This window comes from Diadema antillarum, unplaced genomic scaffold (assembly GCF_040938485.1).
Source record: "Diadema antillarum isolate AM-2024a unplaced genomic scaffold, OU_Dant_1.0 seq00000759_RagTag, whole genome shotgun sequence".
In the NCBI taxonomy this organism is placed as follows: domain Eukaryota; kingdom Metazoa; phylum Echinodermata; class Echinoidea; order Diadematoida; family Diadematidae; genus Diadema; species Diadema antillarum.
The window spans coordinates 1,515,750-1,542,365 of NW_027271650.1; the positions used below are offsets into that span (position 1 = coordinate 1,515,750).

The 26,616-nt window shown below is 38.0% G+C and overlaps 1 protein-coding gene across 1 annotated transcript; it reads right to left on the minus strand.

The window, feature by feature from the left end:
• Positions 1 to 8,140: 8,140 nt before the first annotated feature.
• LOC139738603 (transmembrane protein 130-like) lies at positions 8,141 to 24,860 on the minus strand. Its single transcript, XM_071649218.1, has 7 exons — positions 24,126 to 24,860; positions 21,699 to 22,016; positions 14,644 to 14,843; positions 13,603 to 13,723; positions 10,176 to 10,263; positions 8,937 to 9,148; positions 8,141 to 8,400 (listed from the first exon to the last, which is right to left on the minus strand). Exons 1-7 carry the CDS (start codon positions 24,301 to 24,303, stop codon positions 8,141 to 8,143), a joined length of 1,377 nt encoding a protein of 458 aa, XP_071505319.1. The 5' UTR covers positions 24,304 to 24,860.
• Positions 24,861 to 26,616: the final 1,756 nt, after the last annotated feature.

The following is a 26,616-nucleotide window of genomic DNA, read 5'->3' on the forward strand; positions in this document are numbered from 1 at the left end:
ACTCCCTTACAACTTTTTCAACTTTACACTTATAACAGCATATTATAAGAACATAACACATGAATATGGTTGTATTATCAAGATCTATGTATTAACAGAAGAAATCCAAACTATGTGGTGCAATTATATGCACATACCAATTACATAAACAAGTAACAATATCCAGTTCATGATAAAGATACATTGTGTACTTGAGTGACGATACTCATATCGTTGTACAACGGTAACTGGGGGATGACTTTAACATGAAAAAAAAGAAAGAAACAGAACTAAACACTAAACACTAAACACAACTAAACTTTACTTTAAGAGTTATTAAAGGGACACCGTGTCATATGACTCTGCATTTAATACTGAAGGCTATCTTCTCTTCAAAGTTTGTAAACATAGAGGGACTTCCTTCTCAATGACACTTTGAAAGACAAATGCAACACCCATGAGATTCCACATGTATAATTGCCCACTTTTGAAGCAAAAATATTTAGTAAATGGTACATAGATGAATATCTGGCTCCATTACATAATCAATACTTGGTGGTATCCTAAACTTAATCAAAATTGTTCTTGAGATGGAAGTGCACAAAATCCAAGTTTCCAACGAAATAAATTTTGGAAGACACACTTTATGGCAGGAACTGTATCTGACTTTTGCATATTATTACCATCTTATCAATTCACGTCATGATTTATCACGACAGAGAATGCAAAAGCCTGCCATAAAATGTCAATGAGAATATTGATGACATCACCAAATGTGATTTAGATAACACTAAGTGCTGCTAGATGATAAAGGCCTCCGTGAATACTGATACTAAATTGAACCATGCCAACACACAGGCAAAAATCATGACCCAAATACGTGGAGCATGGGCAAAATTCATGGTGTTTACAAACAGTGGCAATGTCAACCACCTTTTCTATCGGTACAGGGCAAAAAATATAGATATGCCATTATCATACAATAAATAGGGACTTTGATATCTACATGACACACATGTAAAGCAAGGCACAGACTGGCTAATCAGAGTGCAGGAACATCAAAAATGAAACTAAAAGTGTCCTCAGTATCTTTGTGTACGTCAGAGGACGAGGGTTAACACCAGTTTGTCAATAGACTTCTTGCTCTGTACAAATATTTCATTAAAAAAAAAAAGAAATTAAACGTGTGAAATAGGAAAGCACAACGTTAGGTTGCCCTATTTAGCAGCTATACTGGAGAGATGTTCATAAAAAATTTTACAGGAGCAGTACAAATACATCCATGTAAGGGCAAATATTGGCAGGAATATTGAAAGTACCAAGGGGGCAGACATTGGATTCAAGTTCTTCGCTCCAATCAGGTGGGATTCTCAGGGAAGAATCATCTAGGTCATGGAATACAACGTATCTGATAAGCAAACAGTGCAGCACTCACAAAGCTAGAACAGACTTTGTTCAGAAAAAAGGGAAAAATTGGAACATTTGACACAGATGTGCGCACTTTACGCTCACTGCCTGGTTTTGGTCATACTAGGCAGACCATAGCGTAGAAACAAATATGCATATTTGAATTCTTCTTTAGCCCTTTACACGCTATGAGAGCTGAAAAGTCTGTGCCTACAGATGTAGATCCCCTAAGGCAGATTTCCACAGAAATGAGAATTGTTTGGTTTTTGCCAGAATCATAATCATTTCTACTGTGTATTGACCAAGAAATGGAAGACATGTTCATGCTCTAATCTATAGGGGGACCTACAACTCACCCTAAAGCATGCCGCACACTATACGACTCACTGACAGACTTTGGATCTGAATTAAACAAGCGATGTTTATTCTGAGGATATCAAGATTAATTTCGGATCCAAAGTCTGTCAGTCGTAAGGTCATGAGTCGTAGAGTGTGTGGCAGGCTTTACACTGATACCTCAGAAACATCATTGGCACAACAGAAACCAAAAACAAAGAAAAACAAAAAAACGAAAATGAAACACCCATGGTACCATTCAGAGTCCAAACAAACTAGCATCCCTTGCTTATGATACAATATACATGCATGTTTGGTCTATGGCACAGAACAGGGAAAGTTTCAGTGCAAGATTTACTGCACAATTTCGTCAATTTAGATGGACTGTAAGTTGGACAACCCAGAATAAAAAATTAGCACCATTAGTGCCTATTAAAGTCTCATCCCGTGGAATTATTGAACATAAGAACGCAGACACCTTTTTTGGGAAAAAAAAAATCACTGATGCTGTTTTAATGAGGAATCTGGAAAGTTTAAATGAGTATAAAGTACATCAAGTGGGTAAAAATCAACACAAATTTAGAATGGCATTAAGGAAATGTCTGATCTACAAAATCCACACAAAAACTTAAATACATATTATAATTGAATTCATGGAAGACATAATGGTAGAGCACAAAGAAATCATTCTTATCATATGATTCTATCATTCATATTCTTTACATACTATACAGCAATACTAATGCAATCCTGATACTGCATAATGGCAGAGTTTTATCATCTAGATACAAAGTTCCAATCATTCAGTGGGGATATTTCCTGTAGCTAAAAAAGACATTTGAACATGTGCACAGCTTGTTACTACGTTTGCGAAACCTAAACCAAAGCACCAGGAAAGCTTCATAGTTGCCATGGAAACCCTTTCAGCAGGAGACATAGACAAAATTGAAGAATGTAACAAAAATATTGGTTAATTGCTTGACACCTAATGATCCACCCTTTCATGATACAGACAAGCGCTAATCCTTTAAATATTAATAGACATGGTAGTGGTTGCAATGTTTATATTTCAGATGACCAATGTCTAAATATTGAAATGAGTATACATGTATATATATATATATATATATATGGGCAATTCCGCGGTAACGGAATTACAAATCAGAGAATTTTGGCTCATATTCTTTCACCCTGTATACAGGATTGATTACTTTACCTTCTCTTGATACATTTAAAAGATGCAGATGTACTCACACTGTCACCCCAAATACAAATTTGTTAAATGTTCTCACTTGGTTGGTTACAAAGGAGGTCTATGTGCGATGGTAACGGAATTACCAGAGAATTTAGTCACAACTTCAACTCTGACTTTGGGAGTTGTTTCTCTGAAATCTATAACACATACACTGTAGGTTGTTGTCTGATTTCATCTTTGATTGTGTCGACTTCAATTCAGTTGTATTGTTTTTCAAATATTTCATCACATTTTCCAAGCAGCACGCTTTTTCCCTGTAAAGTCGGTGGTAACGGAATTACACAAATGGTAACGGAATTACGCCTTCTGAAATACACTGGAAAAAATACACATTCTTGGTACTCATGTATTCTGAAATGTCTTGATAAAGATTGTTTAAGCCTTTAGCTATAATATAACCACTAAAGAAGTACTCTCTAGCCTTTGACCTTGAACTGCTACAAGTGTATAGGTGCCAAATGAGTTTTTATTGTCAAAAAACATAAAATGTTCATGCTAACTACTGTGATTTGAAGTCGTAACTATGTCAATCAAGATCTCGTAACTTCTAAGTACCACATCCATCAAAATTTGTCTACTTTCAAGTTAAGAATTTCACACTCTGCAGGTAAATGACATCTAAGACACATGGTAACGGAATTACGCTAGAATAGCCCTACACAAGTACAATTCTATAAATCCAGTCAACAATACCCAAATTTTCTTGTATTTCTTTTGTTGATACCATGCAAGACAGATTTCTCTGTTTTCTTCTTCCTAAATATGCCAATAATTGACAATATGTGTGAATTACTTACAAGTATTGTACATAAATATTATGTGCACATGCATAAGAAAATAATGAAAAACTGTCCGGATTGACAATGAATTTAAATCTAAATCATAAAGTGCCAACTTACAGTGCAAGAGCACAGTGTGCAGCCCCATCATTGAACACAATGTTTAATATTAAGTATGAACACTAAAGATGCTTGAAACTTTTAATTTGTTAAGTGAAAAGATGCAGTTGTGGTTCAATGACAAATATAACAAATTACAATTCAATCATAAATAGAAAAGAAAATTTTCTTATATGATTATGGTACTGCACCAGTGCTTAATCATTGTTATCTATGTTGTGGCATATATTAATCACTAAAAACTTGTGACATTTTACTAATAGCTGAAGTTGCCCCCTGGTATATAATGTAGTGCATAATTTGATAATTCCCTTTAGTCCTACTTAAGCCCACCAAAATAAAATGAACTATACTGAAAGGAAATAGAAAACAGCAAAATAACTTTTAAATAACAAACTACAACTTTTTGAACCATTAGAGTGAGTTCACCAAATTCTGTTAATTCATAGAAAGGTAAGAGGGCCTCTTTTATCCATCTGCAGCTCACTGTGTTAGAGTTAGATTAATCAACCTGTGAATAATGTTAGTATTTACTTCTGACCACACAAAATTTCCAAATAACGTCTTCAGAAACACAATCATGACTTGGCCTATAATTTTCCTACAAGTTTCCTGTCTTTGTCTTTCTTCTTTGACTTTGTCTATTTTCTCATCCTGAGTGTTGCCATATATTTACTCACAAGAAGTGTGCATCTTCTCTTTTGCGGTAAGTTGTATTTTGACTGCCTGAAAGCAAATTATAAAATACACTGTAATGGCACTTGTATGAAAGGAAACTGGATTGTACAGCAAATGGTAACATGAAGAGTAAAGGTAGAAGCAGAAGCCCATTGACTTTAATATTTAAAATCTTCTTAGGATGGGAAAGTATAGGACTAAATGTTACATTTTAGAGCTGTATCACAATTACTGAATGGGTAAATGTTCATCACAAATGGTGTTTTTGTCTTCATTCCTTTTAAAAAGAAAGGATTAAAGAAAAATTTCAAAGGGTAGCAGATGCTCTTATCAAATGGGCATGAAAATCAAAATTGGAAGTGTCTCTGTGGAGGAAAGATCTAAGAAACAAATGAAAGAAGGTCATAGTCATACACTTACCATCAAAGATAAAGGACTTGAGGATGAAAACATGACATGTTCAATAAAAGGTCAGACTATCGACTTGGTGATAATAAAGCCTTTAGCATACAGAAAGATCAAAGGTGTCACATTCAGTGGGCATCCCGTGTCAAGTAATGACTTCTATCACATTGTGTATGATCCTTCTCTTAAATTCTTGATCTTTCCTCACAAAAATTATCCTGTTCATTTCTCTCTGTCAGTAGCAGTGCTCTCTTTTCCTATTAAATAAATTTTATGTCCTTCCTCTTCTTTGTAACTTTGTTCAATTTATGCTGCATCACACCCATTCAATAGTCCCTCATCACTATACTTAGATTTTGTATGAAACCATGAGACTTTTTAGCAAGAAAATATACAAATTGATATCTCAAAATTCAGTATGATTTTTAACATTTGAGAATGAGTATCTGTAGCAAACCTTATAAAGTTATCAGTTAGCACAGTCTCCATGTACACATTATAATGTAGTTCTTGTACATGAGAAAATGTGAAGGAAGGGAGGAGACTTTCAGCACAAGAAGTCTTGTCGAGCGTGTACCCTGATGTCAGGACTCACTGTCAGAGGCATCCAGCTACACTATGATGTCAGTGTATCATACCACACATATATTTCAACTTTCACTCCTTTACTGCCAATCACCAACACTGTTAAGCTCCATAATAATGCCCTGAAGCTATTTCATGAACAGTTCACATACATATTGGCACGAAAGTAGGATATGTCATTCTCTTCCATATTAGATGTGCGTGTAATTCCGTTACCATGTAATTCCGTTACCACAATTACAGAAGAACTGAAGGAGATATTTCACAAAATGTTTTGTGACTTTTCAGGGAGTCACATGTAGAGAAAAAATTTACAAGTGGAGAAAAAATCAGTGATTAGTTTGTTCAAGAGAAAACTTTTTTCAATTTTATGGTAACGGAATTACGTCAATTTGTCAGTAGATTTTGAACATTTCTCCAAAAAATATCATAATGAGAGTGACTGAATGCTTCATTAAATGTGATTGTTGAAGCATAGGAAGAAAGATGTGGAAGTATGGATAAAGCAGAGAGATATTTAAGTTGTTTCATTTTAGATTTTCATTTAATATTGTAAGATTTTAGATAAATACAATAAATAGTCTTCCAACTTTAAAAGTGTGTACAACAAAAACGAGGAAAGTTATTGGTAAAGGGTTTTTTGTTTCCGTAAATACAACAATCCGTCTGTACGGGAAACTGAAATTTCAGAGCATTTACTTAACTTTGAATTTTGCTGTTTTTGCCCTTCCCATACGGAATTGCCCATATATATACAAGAATCTTTGTCATCTTACTGGCTAAAAGCCAGTCTTGTCCAATGTTTTTCTTTTTTCACTATGGTGACATGATCGACATGTCCATACAGTATGGTAACATTGTTATTTCCAACCACTGAAATAATATTTGGCAGCAGTGGTACTGTCCTAAGATTTTGTTGTCGCAGTTACGGGTCCCCTGACAGAATTTGCAATTTGTCGACCTATCCCCATCAGAAGAGGAAGTATAAAACATGCAATGAACATCAGGGGACCGTCAATTTCTGGTAGTGATCAATTTCACTAAAATTGCATGAAGAAATATATGTTTGAGGAGTCCTAAGTGCTTCTCTGACACTGGACAATTCAAACATTGTTAAGATTGCACTTCACCACACAGCTTGCACAACAAGGTTTATTTATTGATATCATGACCTGTTTCCCCGACACAGGCTAGGAAGACATTTCGCTTTTAAAATCCTATGACCTCACTTGATTTGATGAGGATAGAATACTGTAAAACCAGAAATTTTGTGTGTGCATGAAACTTATGCAAAGTTTGTGATGTGCCAAGACTCAAAAAAGCAATGTATCATGTAAAAGTTTTTGTCGATACACAATGCATTAGATGCAAGTCACCAGTCTGCAAAGGTTTCATGTAAAATTGTGCAAGTTTCATGGCACAAATGTTTCTGGTTCTACAGTACTTGATGACACAACGAACGATGTGATCAGTTATAACATTACACATGACTTGCATATACACATGACTTGCATATATTTTTTTTTCTCTCTCTCTTAGTTAAGTTGTTGAACATTGAAGCACAGCTTTTTGTGTATGTCAGTAGGAATACTGCATGAGCTGCAAGTTTACAGTATGGTATCAACTTGTTTTCACCTTCTTGGTTGGATGACCTTGGTTAGTGTGACCTTGTATGCGAGGTTTTCCGCAAAAACACAGTAACCTGATGCATCACAGCTTCTTCAGCAGTGTGCTCCTACAGGGATGAAACATCCATTGCACAGTGCTCAGTGAAGATTCAGTCACATGATGAACAACCCCTCATAGTCACTTGTTCTTGGTTGAACCCTCTCAAGCCCATTAACCTCAAAGCACCATTGATACTGTGTACAGCTAAGTTGCCCTACGTGATGAGAGAGTTGAGACAAATGCTGACACAGAGCCGATGCGAGTCTGCACATGGCAAGATGTTTTGATTTTATGCTCACTTTGCTGTAGATTTTGCCTCTGGCAATGTCATCCTACTTGACCATAATTGGTTGATTATTGCTTGGACACTTAGTGGAGTCCAGATTGTCTCTTTACAGCCATCACCACTGCACTGAAGAGTAGGCATCGAAGTGCGTTCTCTTGGAAGCTGGGAGGTTGGATCACCATGAGAATAGCTCTTCACAAATAAGTATACATGTGTCCATTCACATCTGTAAAGACATATTCTACTGTTCATGAGTACAGATCTGAGAGAGGGCATTCCAGAAGCGTAGGAGGCGTGAGCACATGAAGGTGGTCAAACGTTGATGCCACTGACCGCACACTAGTGACCGGTGTTCTTGGTCACTGATATTTGTGGGAAAGTTGGACGGAAAGATGCGCGGTCGATTTCAATGCACTGCAACATCTGTGCAGCTCCAAACGGCAGAGTCAGGGAAAAAGGCAGTATGCATGGTGGCATTCATCCATCAAAGATGCATGGTCGCATTCATCCATTCAAGAAGCACTCCTGTAGTGGAGGCAGTCATGCTATGCATTGTCCTCTCCAGAACACTGAAGATGGATGGAAATTGCGATGTTCACACACCTAAACACATACACGCACACAATACCTGTAGTTTCTCGATCATAATCCATAAAACTTTGAGGATCGGTTCATGATTGGCCTCTTCTCCCTGGAGTTCTTCCGGATGCCTAGGAAGCGCAAGACGGGATTGTCGTCCTCCATGTCACTCTCGCTCATCTGGAAGTCAAAGTTGGCCACCTCGATGTGCTTTAACCTGTTCCGCTGCACCTGCTGCAGGAAGGCCATCATGCCTATAACTGTCATTAGAATCCCGGCGACAACTGCGATGGTGATGGCAGTGATGGACTGGGGTGGAAGAGCTGGAGGATCACAAAAATACACAGAGATATTACAGATTTGGTCTTTTACAATGACTCATTCAGTCATTATTTATCCTTATCATTTGATGCAACTGATTGTCCATTACAGTGCAATCCCATTTTAACAAATATGGTTATAGTAAAATTCTTGTTTCAATGAAATAAAAATTCAGGTTCCAAAATTATCATCTCTTATACACTCTGCTGTCAAGTAACAATGAAAGTTTGTTGGAACGAAAGAAAACTGCCTGTCCTGAGGACTTCGTTATAATGGCAGTACACTGTAATTCCTATCACATTACCACTAGTCTTTTTCAAGTTTAGTTGGCAAATTACATTGGTTTAATGAACTCTTGCAAAATATACCGGCAATCATTGCAAACATACAAGGAAGGGTCAAGCTTTTTTCTTCAATCATATTGAAATAGTTCTAGGACATAATAATGGCTGGACTTACAAAATAAACCCCAGACACTATTTCTCCATCCCCCTTTGGAGGCAAAAGGTATACAAACTTGAAGGCTCTCAAAACTCACATGGGGTGTGGGCCTGGATGGCAGAGACGTTGCCGGCAAAGCTGACATTGTTTGTGGCTGCAACAATGAACCTGTACATGCCCGAGGTCTTGAAATGGTATACAATGCTGCTGTAGCAGCTCTCCCCCTCCACAATGCCACACGTTGTGTTGGTCTCATTGATGTGTTGGTCTGTCGGTTCCAGTACTGTGAGGCAGAGGTTGATGGGTGGGCTGGAAGACAAGAAAGAGAAATTATCGTACTTCAACGTGTTGGAATTCATCTAATGCATAAAGATGTTTGTTACCCTTCAATATGCTGAGAGATGGGACACCCAAGTAGTCTAGGTATTCTATGAACACAGTTGTATTTAAAGGAATGGTTTAGTTTTGGTCTAGATGGGGCTTCAGGTTTCCAACTTTTATGTTAGATGATGAGAAAACTCTTCTGAAACATGAAAGACCATACAATTCTGAGAGGAATTTGGAATTTATTTGGTCAAAATTGGTTTTGAATTCACTGAGATATCCAAAACAAAGAGATCTTTCTTTTACACTGTTTTTGGATATCTCAGCCATTTCACAACCGATTTTCATCAAATAAACTCTGAATTCCTCTTAGAATTGTATGCTCTGCAATATTTCATAAGTGGTTTGCAATTACAGTGTATCTCGCAAAAAGTCAAAATCTGAATCCCCCATCTCAACCAAAACTATACCATCCCTTTAAAACCAAGAGCGCAACATAATTGTGCATATAAAACTCTAACATATTTGTGGCACACCACCAGTAGTAGCAGTCCTGCCGCCTGTTGCATAAAAGTTTTGAGTTGCAACTGTCTGCAACTTAAATCAAATTGCAAAAATCAAATACAACCTGCAAGTGATCACAATTCTGTTGAAAAATGCAAGATACAATAGATTACAATTGCCATTTGAATTTTTGCTCTTTACTCAAAAATAAAACATGAAACATGAATAGATTTATGTTTCTGACACACGTTTTATTGAATTTTTATTAAAAAGTTTTAAAAAATAGCCCAGATGGGCTGTGAACCAGTAATATGTGAAGAGAGATTTACTTTTGTGGTGCTGAGGAAAAGACAAAAATCATGTGAACACAGCAACATGAAACTTGTGCGATTGCTGAATGACACTGAAGATAAATAAGATTGCAATGTACCATCTAATATGGCAAATTTGGCCACTCAATTGTGGCACTCATGCACATCTTTGAGCATCATTCACTTCCAGGACTCACCTTCCATTGCAGGTGATATTAACGACTTCCCTGTTGCCAACTTTCACTGAGGGCGAGCTGCTCTTTATTGTCAGATTGGTTATCGCATCTGTAGAGGGTCGGTATCAAACAAGAAGGCAATGTGTCAACTGCATGTGCAAAAAATTTAGTCAAAATCTATTCAGTCTTACAGGCTCCTTATCCAGGAATCACTCTTCTATCTTCATGAAAGTGATTCACTCTTCTATTTTTTTTTTGTACCACATGCTAAATTGGGCAGAACTCATGAAATCTGAAAGTATTTGATACAAAGAAACTATCTGCTTAAAGGTCCAGTTTACCTTCGGGAGTAGTGATTTTAAAAATGTTCCAGATATCACATTTGATGCATATGTGCAGATCTCTGTTGTATCACAAAATATCCTACCATATAAGATTTTTGGCAATAAAGCCTAAAATACAAGGAGATATCGGTATTTTTCTCAATAAACCACAACTGTAGACGGTTTAGTCTGGAAGCATCCTTATCAAAGCTATTGTTCACATTTTGTGTATTTAACAATATTTTGCATTGATTATATGGATTCAAATTTTTAAAGTGGTTGCTCCTATCCCCAACTCACATTTTAGAACTACTTCAAAGCACTAATGCTGGATTTTTGTTTCATCTGCAAATGGTGAATTATGCCTTTTTAACAAACATTACTTCATTTTAAAGCTGCAGTAGCATGCATGTATCTTGATAAAGTTGTTGGAAGACAGAACCAATTAATGATTGTTACTCAAGCAATCTTACTGTCATGTAATGCTGACACTGGTACAACTGTAGGTGTATTTTGGAAACCCTACTAGAATGAAGATGTCTTACATTAAATGACTCCATGAGATTCATTTAGACATCATTTTCTCAAAACTGGTTTGCCTCTACTAATGTGCAATTTTTGGAACTCTTCCTTTGGCAACAAAACTGCATTCATTTCAAGTAGCCTACTTGAGTGCAAGTTTCCTCTTATTACAGACTAATCTGGTAGCAGCTTTAGGTTGGATACATCCTGGTATCGCCAGACTTTGTTTCCAGCTGGTATGAATTAACAGACATCCATGTCATATGTATCAGGAAGTACAGAAGTATTCAAGCATGCTCTCCCCACCCCCCCCCCACAAACACACACAAAAATGACAACAACAGCAACACACACCATACAGCTGTATACAGTAACACACCTCTATGCAATATGTACACACTCACATGAGGAGAGAGGAAAAGGATGTAACATCATTAGCACAAGCAACAAAAAGGATTTCCTCTTTCTCTACACTTTGTAAACAGAAAACTCTAAGTATGTATACCAGCTTCTATGTCAATGCACAGTCGTTCAATAGTTACACTATCATCTCTTCAACATTTACACAGATTTGTCTTCTGTCAGTTATATAGATCATGGAATATCAAAATCCCAATTCCATAAGAATATCAAATCTGAGACTAAGTTTGTTTGATTACAATAATCCACAGGAAGACTTTGTTTGCTTGTTCATCCTTCTAGCCCGCAAAATAAAGCACATGATTCGTTGTTAAATTTCCTTTGCAAGCTCGTAGAATTCCTACATGTACATGTAGCTTCAAACATTGACTGTTTTTCATGCAAACATTGCATAAAACATAAATATTCCTGTAAGCTGGTATAATAATGCAATTAATTTGTGGTTCTAATTTCATTCACAAGCTCATTAGAATTATCATATAGCTTAAGCACTGCCAGCGTATATAATAACGTGTTGGTCTCTGGTGACCAATGCACATGTACAGTAGTCACTCTACATATAAGAGGCTGACACTCCAAGAGTGGTCGCAGATGTTACACTCTAGGGTAACACAATTGCGAACATACATGTATAGATCATAATCACAGTTAATTAAAACAAAACATACATCTTCTATAGCAATGCATGAACAAATGAACTGTGCACATACAATCTCTTCTACTGAAGTGGCTATAACACCACAATTCTGTCACTTATCATACACAACATTTACGTCAAAAATCTTGGAAGTAGTTCAACTTTACTCAATATTTGGCATAGCATGAAAACATGACACAGGATGAACTACAAACTTAATGGGTTGCTGGATTCACAGGTGAGGGAGGCCTAGGGAGGACAGGGTTCGAAATTGGCGATGGTCCGCTGGCCATTGGCCACCCGAAATCACGTCGGACTAGCTAAAAATCGTAAAATTCTGAAGTTACTAGTCCGTCTGGCTAGCCAAAACATTGCTTCAGTGTCAAAATTGATTTTAAGTAGTCCGCCTGGCTAGTTAAAAAAAAAGTTAAGTGCGACCCCTGGAGGAGTGACCTTTAGTGAACTTTGGAAGCATCTCGTTATATCACTTTAGTAAAACTAGTGATGTATGAATGAAGTTACTCTGCTATTATGGAATAGGCAGAGCCTAGACATGTCACTGGAAATTGAGGGGGTGATATACAAAGAAATTAATGAGGGGAGGAATAAAAGAGATACACAATGTATATAAAAGAACCTGAGATAAAGAAGTACTCTAGATCTGCAACACATCAAAGGCAATGTGGGTTTATGGAGAGATAACATGAGCCAGTAGACCCTGTAAAATTCTTAGCCTTCATTATCCCTAAATCCTGACACTATACAAAAATTCTCATAAGCAGAAAGACCTTCTTCTATTAAAGACAGGACCCCTTCATGTCTCCAGTCTCTATACACCATTGAAAAAGGGGGCATTATATCCCCCCTGTACTGAGATCTTTCTTTCTCCATGGGTTTTATCACACCTATTAAAGTCTGCCAGCGTCTGGGGGATATAAAATAGGATTTGACCAGGCTCAATACCCACAGGCCAAAAATCAATTTTAAATAGGACAAAGGCTATTGTGATGAAAGGCTAAGAGGGGATTACAATTAATGAATTGCTGGATCACAGGTGGGTTTAGGATGTCAAAGGAGGTGTGTGGGGGGAAGTGACCTTTTTTGAACTTTCTGGAACCATCTGGATCTGGATCTGGATGAATACACTGAAAAACTGTGGATAGAGTATCACTCAGCACTGTGGTGTGATGTGCAGCTAATCACAACGGAGGTGACGCTGGAGCGCTTCTTTGAATGTGTCAAATTTATGAATCTGCTTTATATTACTAGGCAGATTATTCCAATCCTTTGCTGTTTTATGGAAGAAGGAGTTGGTGAGAGCGGTTGAAGAACCGTATGAAGTAGAATAATTATCAGGATGATAACTTCGGGTTGTCATCTCTTAGTCTTACATCACTTTTAGCATTACAAGGAATAGTTGGTAGTAAACAATCATGTCAGTTCACCTCAGGTTGATGATGTAAAACAAAATGCACAGGAATTATAATATTTCATTGGCAGATAAAAATAAACGGATGGTACAACATGAATTGATCTCAAGCCTTACCTAAAACAGTGATGCTCTTAGTCCAGGAGCCATAAAAGATTTTGCTGCTTGGTGTTACAGCTGTTGTATTGCAAGTAACATTGTAGACTCCCATTTTCTCATAGCTATACTCCAGAACAGGCTGTAGTGAGATTGTAAGAAATGGAGATAAAAACAGAAATAAAATGAAATCATATGGGAATATCATGATATTGCTCTGTTTGAGGGTGTTGGGTATCTTAACCCGTTGAGGACGGACTGATTTTGCATCAACATGCATTTCCCATAGACACCTGCCTATGTATAATCAAGACTCGTCCTAAATGGGCTGAGGGCATCAGTCCAGTGTTTGTATGTCAAACCTCAATTTAAAGGAGATTCATGTACATGCATTGCACTAAACTTTGGTAGTTATACATTGTGTGAGCATTTTGAATGGCACTTTAATGGGAACACATAGTTTCCATATGACTGTAAAAACTGGATATTGCTGCTCTAGAATGGAAACAAAGGCATTTATAAGAAATGCGTGAAATAATGCTGAATGGTAACGCAACTTCACTTGGATTACAACAAAATGTTAAATATTACTGAAAAAGGTATGCTGGAAGTAATGCAGCCCCAGAGTATACCCAATTAAGGTTGCTATGTGATGTTTTATATCTATACATTGATTACAACATATTGGGCCATAGCAGAATCTGTCGCGCGAGAGTGGATCGCATGCAGCTAACAAGCTGCATGCGATTCAAAACTACTACTACTACTACTTTGATTAAATAAATATATTGGTAGCGATCTACATACCCATTACTGACCAGGGAGGGCGCTTCAGAAATAAAAGTCGGATACATTGACTTTTATTACTTTACAGTGTCTATCTCAAAACACTCCAAAACAACTCCATATCCTGACAATTCCCGTCAGCCAGACAAGCTTCTTGATAGACCCTTTGGATCTATATTGCAAGCTCATTCCAGATTGTGGAAGAAGATGAATTTTGAGCCCATCAGATAACTACGTTTTACCTTTAAGCTATCAGCCCTTAGCTACTCTACTTACTGATGCTTCAAAGTACACCTGACCATCTCCCGTGTCCCAGGTGTACAGCAATTCTGCCGATTCCAGATAGTCGCTGGGGTCGTAGACGGACGCAATCAGGGAGACATTGGCACCAGTCGGCAGGTTGCACTGGGAGTCACCTGTGGTGTTGCATTGTGGGTATGCCCTCGAGGCAGCAAGAACCTCCCCGTTCATGGTATCTGTAAATAGCAAAGTGTAGAGAATGACATCTATAGACAGACATGAGAGAGCGCATACAATATAATCTATTTCAATGATATACAAATACACCCAATGAGGATTAGCAACATGGAAATAGACTTTAAACATCTTGATTGGACTAGCATTGTTGGGTCTCCCCTCCCCCCAAAAAAACAACAACAACAAAACAACAACACAACAAACAAATAAACAATTAATAAGCAAAACAAAACAGGTTAATTCTTACTTCACATGCAATTAAACTGGGATAGAAGAGTTTGCAATGTTCACAATATAGCAAAAGGCAACTGTTCAGTGAAAAAAGGGGAAAAAGTATTATTGCACAAATCTTAAAAGAACCAAAAGCGCACCTCAAAATTGCTGTGGTGTGATAACATAATGTCCCTTACCACATGCGTGTGTACATCATCTTGATTTGATGACCTTCACTATCATGACAGTGTTCCCTTCTCTTGTTTGTTTAGCATCCTAGTGCCAAAATTACCATAATCTTTACAAGAAATATAGGAAAACCTTTCTTTTCTTTCCTGACCCAATAACAAAAGATGTAAAATGTGTTTTATATGTACAAATATCAGACAAGGGAACATCCATTTAAAACCAAGTTCTCACAACAAGTATCAGATAAAAAATATAAATATGCCTTCTAGAAAAATGAGTTCATCATTCTCACACACTAATAGTAAGTATTCAGTATCTGAATTAGATCTTTCCATCTACACGTATAATATTCAGACGGGTTTGATGATTTGCTCACTATACTGCAAATCCATTAGACATTTTATTGTGTTGATAGATTTTGCAAATATTTAGTTTTAAAAAATCTGCAACTTTGCTTTAAATGATATTCCTCCACATGATTCAAAGGTATCAAATGAAAAGTTTGGGAATGTGGTAGTGTCAATTAATGTGACAGCACGTTTTCCTGAAATTTTAATAGTTAAAGTCATGTCTCTAGCATGTCATTTCATCAATGAATTACAGCCACAGCTTGGCGACCCTGTGATCATCTGGAGCTATGTATCCTCCAATGGCTTTGAAAATTAGTTTTCATGGAAAAAAGCAACATTGAAACTCCTGTGGTGTAGTCATTATCAGTTAATTGGGTGATTCGTGGCACGTCGTGTGTTCCAGAGGATACACAGAGTGGAAACTTTCCGGTTTACGTCATGATCTTTTATGTGGTCTGTGGTTTAGGATCACGACCAATGGCTCACCAGGAATCATACGCTGTAAAGCTCACATACACTGCATACAATAATGCCTTGATACTCTAAAGTAGACTGCAACGATTGCCAAATGACTCGGAGATCTCAGAAAACTGAGTGTATATAGGATGTGTTAACAGTTAACTTGATGATACAATAATTAATTGCAGTTCATAATGAACCAATAAAGCACAGGAATAGAAATGACATAATCTGATCTTAAATTGGGCCAAGCTTGCCTGGCTTTACACCTTGCATACGTACACTTCAACTTGGTGTAGATGGTTGATTCTCTACTACATGCCCTTCATTTCCTTTGTTGACTAAAAAGCGAAAATCAATTCCACAAGTTATGTCTGCCACGATAACCTATTAGTAAACATACATCGTTTAGTCTGACTGGGTTCATATATGTGGCAAAGCTTGCATATTGGATGTCAGTACCAGTGCAGCAGAAACCCAAATATCATCATCAACACTCAAAGTGAATTATCACCTGCAGTGTGTATGAATGTAGCGGAAGAAAGAGTTATGCATGTTACCATGGGCAACCATAGTAGGATTAGGCATAACACATGACTTTGCCAAAACAAGCAAAGTAATGCAATAAAATGAGTCACAAATCTACATGTATATGAGCCAGTTGTGCTTTGCCCACTACACAAGAGACGAGATGCTTTCAAAGATATTGAAACATTATCAGTTGTACCCTGGTATACAGTTCATTCAAATTATATTTTGCTTAAAATTTGACTGATCTAGGGGGGTGTTTCATCAATTTAGTCAGCGCTGACAATTTCAGCAAAATCCTTGGTTTTGATTGGTTGAGATGCTCTGGTCACGGACTGTTACCATGGTGATTGTCAGAGACCGACAACTTGTCAGCGCTGACAACTTTCATGAAACGGTCCTCAGTTGTCTCTACAGTGTACATGTATACTTAGTGATCGGGGGGGGGGGGGGGGGGGGGGCATGAATAAAAACAATTTCCCTTCTGGGCTAACTCAATGGTTATTGTGATTACTATTTAATGGCAGATCACTCAGATTAGGCTATCTTGGCAACAAAACTTTTCCTTGTCTCATTAGAAATTACAAAAGACTTGAAAGCTATTGAAAGGACCAGTGTCAAGAAGAAAAAAGCTAAAATGTGATATGAAAATATGCACGGCTATATGACCACAGCACTCATCTACAAAGGCAGAGACTCCAACTCTCCCGCTTTTGATGGGAAAGCTCCTGCCGAAAGCCCATTTTTGCAAAATTTCCCGTTCTCCTGCTTGAGATTTAATTTCTCCCACCCTGGCTCTGTGTCTGCTGCTTGAAATGACTTCTTACTTGGTATCATCGTATGCTGAAAAATAAGCCGTAGATAGCATGAGAGAGCTTTTAGAACCCTAGAGCATCCAGGGCCCTTAAGCGGTCCCCGGACCCCAGTCACAAGAAACTTTGCGCACATCAAGTTGGAGTCTCCCGTTTGCTAGGGATTTCAGGCGGGAGAATCTCCAGATTAGAAAGTGCTTGGGGTTGGAATCTCTGCAAAGGCACAATCCTGTATACTACAGCTGTATGCTATCTTGTATCTAGTATGTATACTCAAAGGAGAGAAATATACATTAGTGTACATGTAATTGCAGAACCATAAGACTGGTTCTGTATTTTATTCTCACCAGTACCTTGAATATTAATTTCCTGCCTGCTTCAATACAGACACATTGCATTCTGTAATGAGTTTTATGGTCAACTTGGGGTGCGTTTATCAACTCCTTTTCTCGGCAGAAACAGGTTATCCAAACAGCTTTCAAGGAATTTTTACGAGTTGATAAACGCAAAGCTGTTTTGAAAGCCCTTTCGGAAAGCCTTTACGAAAGAGTGCGTTTATCAACTCTCCTTTCTCGGCAGAAATAAGTTATCCAAACAGCTTTCAAGGAATTTTTACGAGTTGATAAATGCGAAGCTGTTTTGAAAGCCCTTTCGGAAAGCCTTTTTGAAAGCCGCAAATTTGTGGCTATCCAAATGTTTCCTAAACAGGTTTTCAGAAACCTGTTTGTAAAAGCCTTTTGAAGTTGATAAACACAAAGCTGTTTTGAAACGGCTTTGGAGTATTGTACTGCAGTTACGAACAATGCACGCCTTATATGACCTCTTCTCCTCGGGTTGAATTGCGCAATGCAGCTATGCAGTGACAGGCCAGTTATCGTGTTCGCGAAGAGAGTTGATAAACGCAACTATTTTGGAAGCCGTTTCTAAAGGGCTTTGGAAAGGGCTTTGGAAAGCCGTTTAAACAGGGGAAAGTTGATAAACGCAGCCTTAGGCTCATGCCGCCACTCAGAAATATTTGAAGTACGTGCTAAACTGGAGCTGCCTCACAGATAGGAAGACAATTGATTCAAGTGGCACTGTATCATGACTCGTCACTCTCAAAGGAAGATATGTCTTTGTGATGGTAATTGCTTTTCGCCGTCCCTTCTTAGAAAACAAGCGGCAAATTAATAGTACAGGGCTTTGGAAAGGGCTTTTGAAAGGGATATGGAAAGGGCTTTCGAAAGGGCTATCGAAAGCTGTTTAACAGGGGAAAGTTGATAAACGCAGCCTCATATGCACCTAGTGTAAGCGCTATTAATATCATTGTAGATACTCTATCTACAGAGTTGTATGCGTTTGAATTCTTTATTGCAAGCTGCTTTTCGGTACCCCAAATATCAAGCTTATTTCAGCCTACTAGAAATCCACCTGAATACACTGGTATATTTATTGACAAGTAGGGAGAAAATGAACATGTATAAATTGACAGTAGGGAGTTGTTTTTTTTTCCATATATCTAATCTACTGTGATTGATAACCTGCAATAATTCATGTTTTCAAATCTTGTATTTCATTATGTAAACACTGAATCTCTTTTTCAAATCAATTCAGAACTGTTATGCAGACTTCAAAAGAGAATATGTCTTATATACATACTGTACAGTATACAATATCTGAGATATCTTGACAAGTCTATCTTTATCTCATTCAATGAATTTTGTATTTTGCTCCCATTACACTGTGTTTGTTTTCATACAATCTACCATTTTATCTTTATCAGGCTCTTTTGTCAGCATGTTAACGTGTGTATGTATTTCACAGCTGCAGTAGCGTTGGGTGAATTCTTGTGGAAATCGCATCAGTGTACGTACAGAGCGTACAGATGTCTAGTAGTCCAAAGATCATCTCTGTCCACAAGTGTTTATATTCTCATGCTGGTCCACCCCTTGGCCTTTGTATGGGGAAACTTTTCAAATTTGACCTCAAAGAGAGGGAGGTTTATGTCTGTTATATAGACACATCAAAATTCCTGCAGAATTGCCATATAGCGACTAATACAACAGTTTTGATCACTATTTCTTTTTAATGAGATTGATATTCTCACCTCAACATACAATGAAGCCTATACTTTTTAGACACTGATTTCATTTGATATCTTCTTCTTATCTCACTGGAGGGAAGAGCTGATGAGAAACTAAAGGGCCTGTGAAAAGGTCCTGCCAATCCAGCATTTAAATCCTCCCATGCAACACGCTAACTCTTAAAACAGGAGATATTACTCATAAAATGTAATTGTAACTTGAAAGTGTGGACAGGGCACCTATCTCTACCACTGTAGCCCATGAACCCTAAATGTTGGGCAATTATACATATTATAAAAGCAAAATTATGCGATATATGCAAAAAAAAAGAAGAAGTCATGAATGAAAACCAGTCTGGAGTCACAGAACCAACACACAACCGGGGTCTGTGTCAAATCTTGTGGTACGGGGTTTCTGACCAGTTTTCCTTGGCATTCTCCACTTGTAATTAGTTACATTGCAGTTAGCAATGTGTAAAAACTGCTCCATCTTTTTATAATCTATGAATTCATATACACAAAATTCCTGGATTCAGCTCACAATTACAATTGGCAATTTGTTTCTCGCTTGGTAACATTCTCTGAAACTTCTTACCACGTCCCTGTACATGTACAATGCTCATTATATGCTACCGCTAATACCATGTAGACACACAAAAGCAAACAAACTGATGCAAAAAAAAAAACCCACCCAAAAACAATACAAAAGCAAAGCAAAACAAAACAAAACATCACCTTCTTGGCAAAGGTTAGTGATGGGAATAAATGATCATGGCATACTTGGTGTGTTGCCAAGTATACGGAGATAACAATATCAAGTACTAAGTAGCTACTGCACAATGCTCAGCTATAATGTATTGTATGTTATTTCCAGTCAGTGCTGATTAAGAATGGGCAGGCCAAATCATAACCAATCCCAAGATGCTACTCAATGGATTATCAATAAAGAAAAGAACAAGACCAGAGCCTTGCTGTTTGCTGTATAATCTGACCAGGGTGCATTATACAAATTGTGAATGCTGCAGTTTTTGATTTGGAAAGAAAAATATATCAGCCCAAGAGGAAAATATACATGCAGCAATTTGTAGGCCTTCATACATTGTGCATGTATAATTAATATGATGAAGTCTAGCCTACTGGTATATTACAACATCCATGAACCGTACTCTATCCAAAATACTTGTGACATATCCATAGATTTTTGGTTTTGTCATTACAACCCATATCCAGCCCCCATTAGGCCTACTAGTGTACTGGTATGTCACATTTGAAAGAGAGAGCAAGACACTTGGAATATGTCACAAGATTCTACGTATTCTCAGCACCAGTCATAGAAAAACCACTGCCTCCTTGTGCACAGTACCAGGTACAGCAATGCAACAATTTCTTCCGGCCATGGGTTTCCTTCTTCCTATGTGTCACGAAATAGATACTTCCCTTTGTTTTGTTTTGTTTTGTTTTTTGCAACTTTCCAGTACACAGGCAAAGGTTACACATACTTTTAACTTGTTATTCTTTCAGTTTTAACTTTTGCTATATATTACTTGGAGGTTCCAGAAAGACCTGGTAAATTTCCAGCCCACATGATAACAAACATTCATTACAAGGGTATCCTTCGATAACTACCATAAAAATTGTTTTTTTTTACCTCTCAGATATTTAAAATTGCTGTTGTTAAAACTGTCATCACTATTGCTATCATTCCTTTTTATAATCAATAATATTACTAGTACTATATTGCTACTGTACCACCATTGTTTCAGTTCTACCAAAGCTACCATTATCATCATCAATCATACTATCCAAATTCATAAATTCTTTGAATTCTTGTGTACAGCTGTTTTCACTGCAACTGATGGACAATTGCTCTCCATCAATATTTAGAAGCACCATTCAACCTGTGTTTTGGTAGTAGCCATGATATAAGAAAAAATGGGGGGGGGGGGGAGGGGGAGGGGGGGGATATCTCGATTGCTAGACAGGTGTCATATCCACAAAAGCTTGGTAATCTGGACGCATTGGAGATAGCTGGTTCAAGCCAACCTGAGTATGTACATGCCCATGACCTCTCTCTCTCTTTTTTTTTTTTATATCATGGATACGACTAAAACACTGAATAATTGGTCTGTAATATGTCAATTAAGGGCAATACAATGTATGTCAATCAGCTGCGATCAATACCATCATTGTTTTCCTCATTATTTTTTAAGTATTACACTACAGTAACAATGATATACGAACCTGTGATAGCAATCGTTGTATTGCCTTCTGCCAAGAGGTGCAATGGCAATTCAGGATAGACCTTTACATGAAATGTGTACAGCCCTGCCTCATAGACCTGTGGTTCAAATTCTATCTGCACTGTGGATGTATCGCTCTTCCCACACTTCACATTCAAATAGTGTGGGGGCCCCGTCCAAGTGTAGCAGAATGATGTAGGTGCGGTTGATTGCTCGCCAAGGTTGTTGGCTCTGAGGACAGCAACGAATGTACCAGTCGCACCACGGACCACAGGCCCATCACTGGTCACATCCAAGTCATATTGGTGTTCAGATGAGGCTGTGTGAGGAGGAGAATGACCAATGTGAGATATCCACAAACCACTTGTAACAATACAAATATGTGCATAATCTCATTTTCATCACACTGATTATACATTAGGGTTTGATACAATGTAGTAGAGTGGCCCAGGGCCACTAAAAATTGAGGTTTGGTCACCAAATTTTCAAAAAGGTAGGTTCGATCGCACAACAAAGATTTAAATTGGATTGATATACCCTGCCATTCACATCAGCACAGAAGAGGAGAGGAAAAGGGGATAAAAAAGAGAAATGGAAACAAAAACAACATAAACAACAATAACAACAAAAATGGTTTGCTGCACAGATGTAAACTGTAAAAAGGCATGTCAGTTGTGTGCAATGTCCTCTGTAAAATATCTATTTTAACAACAAAATAAGGCTGATTACAGGGAACTTGAACATGACGCATGATTGCACTTTAATCCCCTATTCAGACCTATAGAGATCTGTTCTTCTATAGTGTCCATCTGGATTTTCCAGGTTTTGCATCATATTTAGAGGGATGGAGTCACTGCACTTCTAATTAATCCTACTTTCTTCTGTAGTGCCAGTCCAGATTTTCCAGGTCTTGCATTGATTACAACAACACCTACCTCATCACGAGGCATGAGCGCCAACTTTGGAACGGACAAGGTGCACCAAAGCATCTATCAAGTTCACACTCACAATTCAGTGGAGCACGACAACAAAGGTTTACTAATCAGCCATAAAGTGGTTCTGCTGCATTGAAAACACCCTAAACCCATCCCTCTCCCCAGGTCTGGCCAACTCAACCATCGCAAACAATGCCCCAAAGCAATAACTTTCTCTATACAACATTGTAGATACAGTGTACACCCGACACTGCACTCTGTCGCGCAACAATGTCCTTTCACGTTAAACGGTAGGCCCTCAATCCATCTCCAGGGCCCCGTTTCATAAAACTTGTCATCAGTGACAAGTTGTCATAGTTGTTATAAGCTACTGAAATCCTTGCGTCTGATTGGCTAAGAGCAAATTTGTCATAGAAGTGTGGCAGTTGTCACTGATAACAAGTTTTATGAAACGGGACCCACATGACCGACACTCAAAATGTTTTATCAGTGACCTCAGTGGAGTTGTTTTATTTTTTTTCCTTTTATACCTATGGGGATGTAGATCTACAAGTACATGTACACTGTGTGTTTACAATTTGAACAACATGTTTTATAATTATTTTGTCAAGCTATAGGTTATCCACGTTCATCCTGGAAAGTATTAAGAAAGCTAGACCAGTACTGTTAATAGTTACTTTTTTCCCTTAAAATTGATAAAACCTAGCTACTAAGTAGACAGTGTACCTACATGTAGACTCTACACTACTCATCATCCAGAGTTACCAAGTCTCACGCATTCTGCGTGAGACTCTAGCATTTTGGGGCCGTCTCACGATCTCACGCATGGCACCCATTTTTCTCGAACGCATTGGTCGAAGTCTGCAACTTGAGCCTATAATAAGGAGCATAGCTCAAAGGGTTAGAGTGATACAACATGTAGTTGCAACTGGTGAAGGTATATTTTCCTTTTGTCTTTCAAAATAAGTAAAAGATATTCACATAAGTATGCACCTGATCGCACCATTAAGAGCTAAGAATTGAAAAAGCTCCCTACCATGGGGAGGGGGGAAAAACCCCTCCCGCACCCTCACTCGCGCACACATTCGCTCGCCGAGATGCCGAGTCATGAAAATCTCACTCATAAAAATCTTTTGAACTTGGCATCCCTGCATCATCAGCATCAATGGCAATGCTCCTTGCTCCTGTGCATAGATCCTCCAAAAGATTATGGTTAGCCCACAAAATGTCCCTATTCCTCTCAAATCAAATATCTATTTAGCAAAGTCTACACTGTCATCCGTCCTTATAGTTTGACTAACGTTAGCAAATTGGTTAGGTACCGCGGTAGTACATAGGAGCTGAATCTTGATCTTTTCTATTGCACAGTAAATTAGAGTTTAGACTAATAAAGTTATAATCATGATAATTGATATAGTCTATCTACTTACTGACCATCTACCGATAGTCTCATTTCATTCTCGACGATCCACTATTAGTTTTAGTTTACTAACCTTGTTCATGTAGATCTACAGCAGGACTCAGCCGGCGCAAAAATGTCGGTCGTTTAACTTCTGCTGCCTGTACAAAATGTGTGGAAGAATCAAGCACTGCAGAAACGATGAGAAAGAAGCTCAACAAGATGGTCGTCAGAAGAGTGGTCATCGGAAACAGATCCATTGCCAAAGTCATTCCCCTGCTTGCAAGTTCTGAAATTTGAACTGTCGATCGTCTTGTCTGGATCTAGACTCGAGATTTAATACGATTGCAAGTGAGTGTATTTGACCATGAACTTATCAAGAGCACACGTTGGCACTGGGCATGAGGAGGAGGAGGCAACGTCAAGTGAAGAAAACCGGAAACCGTCAACAAAGTTCTAGGATAAGTTTAGTCCAGTAACGATGTCGGTTGATGTCATGTCAACATTATTAACACAACACTCAACAGTCCATTCAATCCTTCGAGTCCGGTGGTAATTTTAATGACTCTTATAAGTTTTTATACGTAGCTAGATCGCCGGTTAAACTTTAAGTTTGAGCTTCTATATAATCAGTACCCGAAACAGAACATCAGTCGGTAGGTCTAAAAAACCAGTGGCTCTGTATTATAGCTCGATCCTCTCATTTTACACTTCTGGAACTAAAGTTCAACTATCAAATGATGGCTTATGCCCAGCACCATTCTAACGGTAATAGACCGCTAGACCGCCGCTCGTTATACTAACCATGGCATTACATTACACAAAACAACGTAAGACAACACGCATGAACAGCGTGAATAAAGAATAGAGTGAGGACAAGGACACATCCAAGCACCCCTCCCTCCCCTCCCTCACGATGTCGCACATGTGACTGAATTTCCTTGCTAGTTCTTGATTTCAGAACCTCCAGATTTATGTATTGAGTCAAATGATCATGAATTATACAGAATCAATCAATTGTCAAAGATATTTTACATACGTATCCGAGAAAGAAAATGAAAAGTCGATTTTATCTTGAGTCAGCTTTTAGATATATCTTTTCCTGGATTACAAGTAATTTTTACGATCAGAAGATAAAATGAGTCTAGTTTAAAGAATAGCATTACTGTTTACTTTTTGTGATCTAGCTGGCGCTCGACTGATTAGCGTGAAAAATTTAAGCGGGACGTTCATTGTCTGGCCTATTCGCGAGGGTAATTAGCGTGTAGAATTACGTAACAAAACAGTACTGATAAGCCATGAGAAAAGGATCTGTTCGTTTCAGCAAAATAAAAACTGAGGTACAGGGTACATGTACTAGGCGAGCCTTATGCAGTGGGTGATGACGGAGCAACTTCAGGCCCGTAACTCGAGGGGGGTTCAGGGGGTTCGAACGAACCCCCCCCCCCCCCCCCGCTAGCGAGTAGCAGGGTCCGCTTGACCCCCCCCCCCCCCCCCCCCGCCCCCCCCCCCAAAAAAAAAAGAAGAGAGAGAGAGAGAGAGAGAGAGAAAAACTTCTTCCCAAAGCTCCAAATACGACAGAAGAATGATTTTGTAAAGATAAAACAACAAAAACAACAACCAAAATAAAACAAAAACAAAAAAAAATCCGTACAAATCCCCCAAAGGTAACTTGCTTTACTTCCTATATACGAACATGTTCAGAAAATGCTCACACTGATTTGTAAGTTTTAGCAAGGAGGTATGAGAACCTCCTTGGTCTTAGCAAGCTTTTGGATTATTGTCGCATGATCTGTTATTTTATGTACAGGGCAAGCCACCATAACAGTGTGCTATAGCATTGTATGATTTAGGTTCCTACAAGTACAACGAACTATGAGAAAATACAGAAATAGGGGCCTATTGCTACCGTATACTAATTCAGAGTATTCAACAAGTCCTCAGTTTGTTGGTATAAATCGATATCTATAAGGCTGTCACTATATCTCGATTAGAATTGTAAAATTTAATAACCAAAAAATGACAAGACTTCCATGTTTTGTAAGCTGAAATATAAAAATTTTCGGCTCGCTCGCTGCGCTCGCTCGCCAAAATTTATCAAATATTACATTGAAATCACCCTCAAAAGACCCCTACATGTCGACGAACAAATTCTCACACTGATTTGTAAGTTTTAGCAAGCTTTGGGATTCAATTGTCGCATGATTCTGTTATTTTATATACAGGGCAAGCCGCACCGGTATGACGATATAACAGTGTGCCAGCATTGTATGATTTGCAAGTACAACGAACTACTAGTATGAGACAAGTGCAATTTTTCCTATACACAGAATTACATATATGCAAATTTCGGCTCACTCGCTCGTACTAATTTAGAGTATTTTTTTCAAGTCCTACCCTAATCGGTCTGTTGTTGGTATAAATCGTTTAAGGTCGTCACTATATCTTGATTAGAATTGTAAGATTTAATAACCAAAGAATGACAAGAATTCCTTGTTTTGTAAACTGAAATACAAAAATTTATTACATTGAAATCACACGTCAAAAGACCCATAAAAATAATACGAACGTGCTCAGAAAATGCT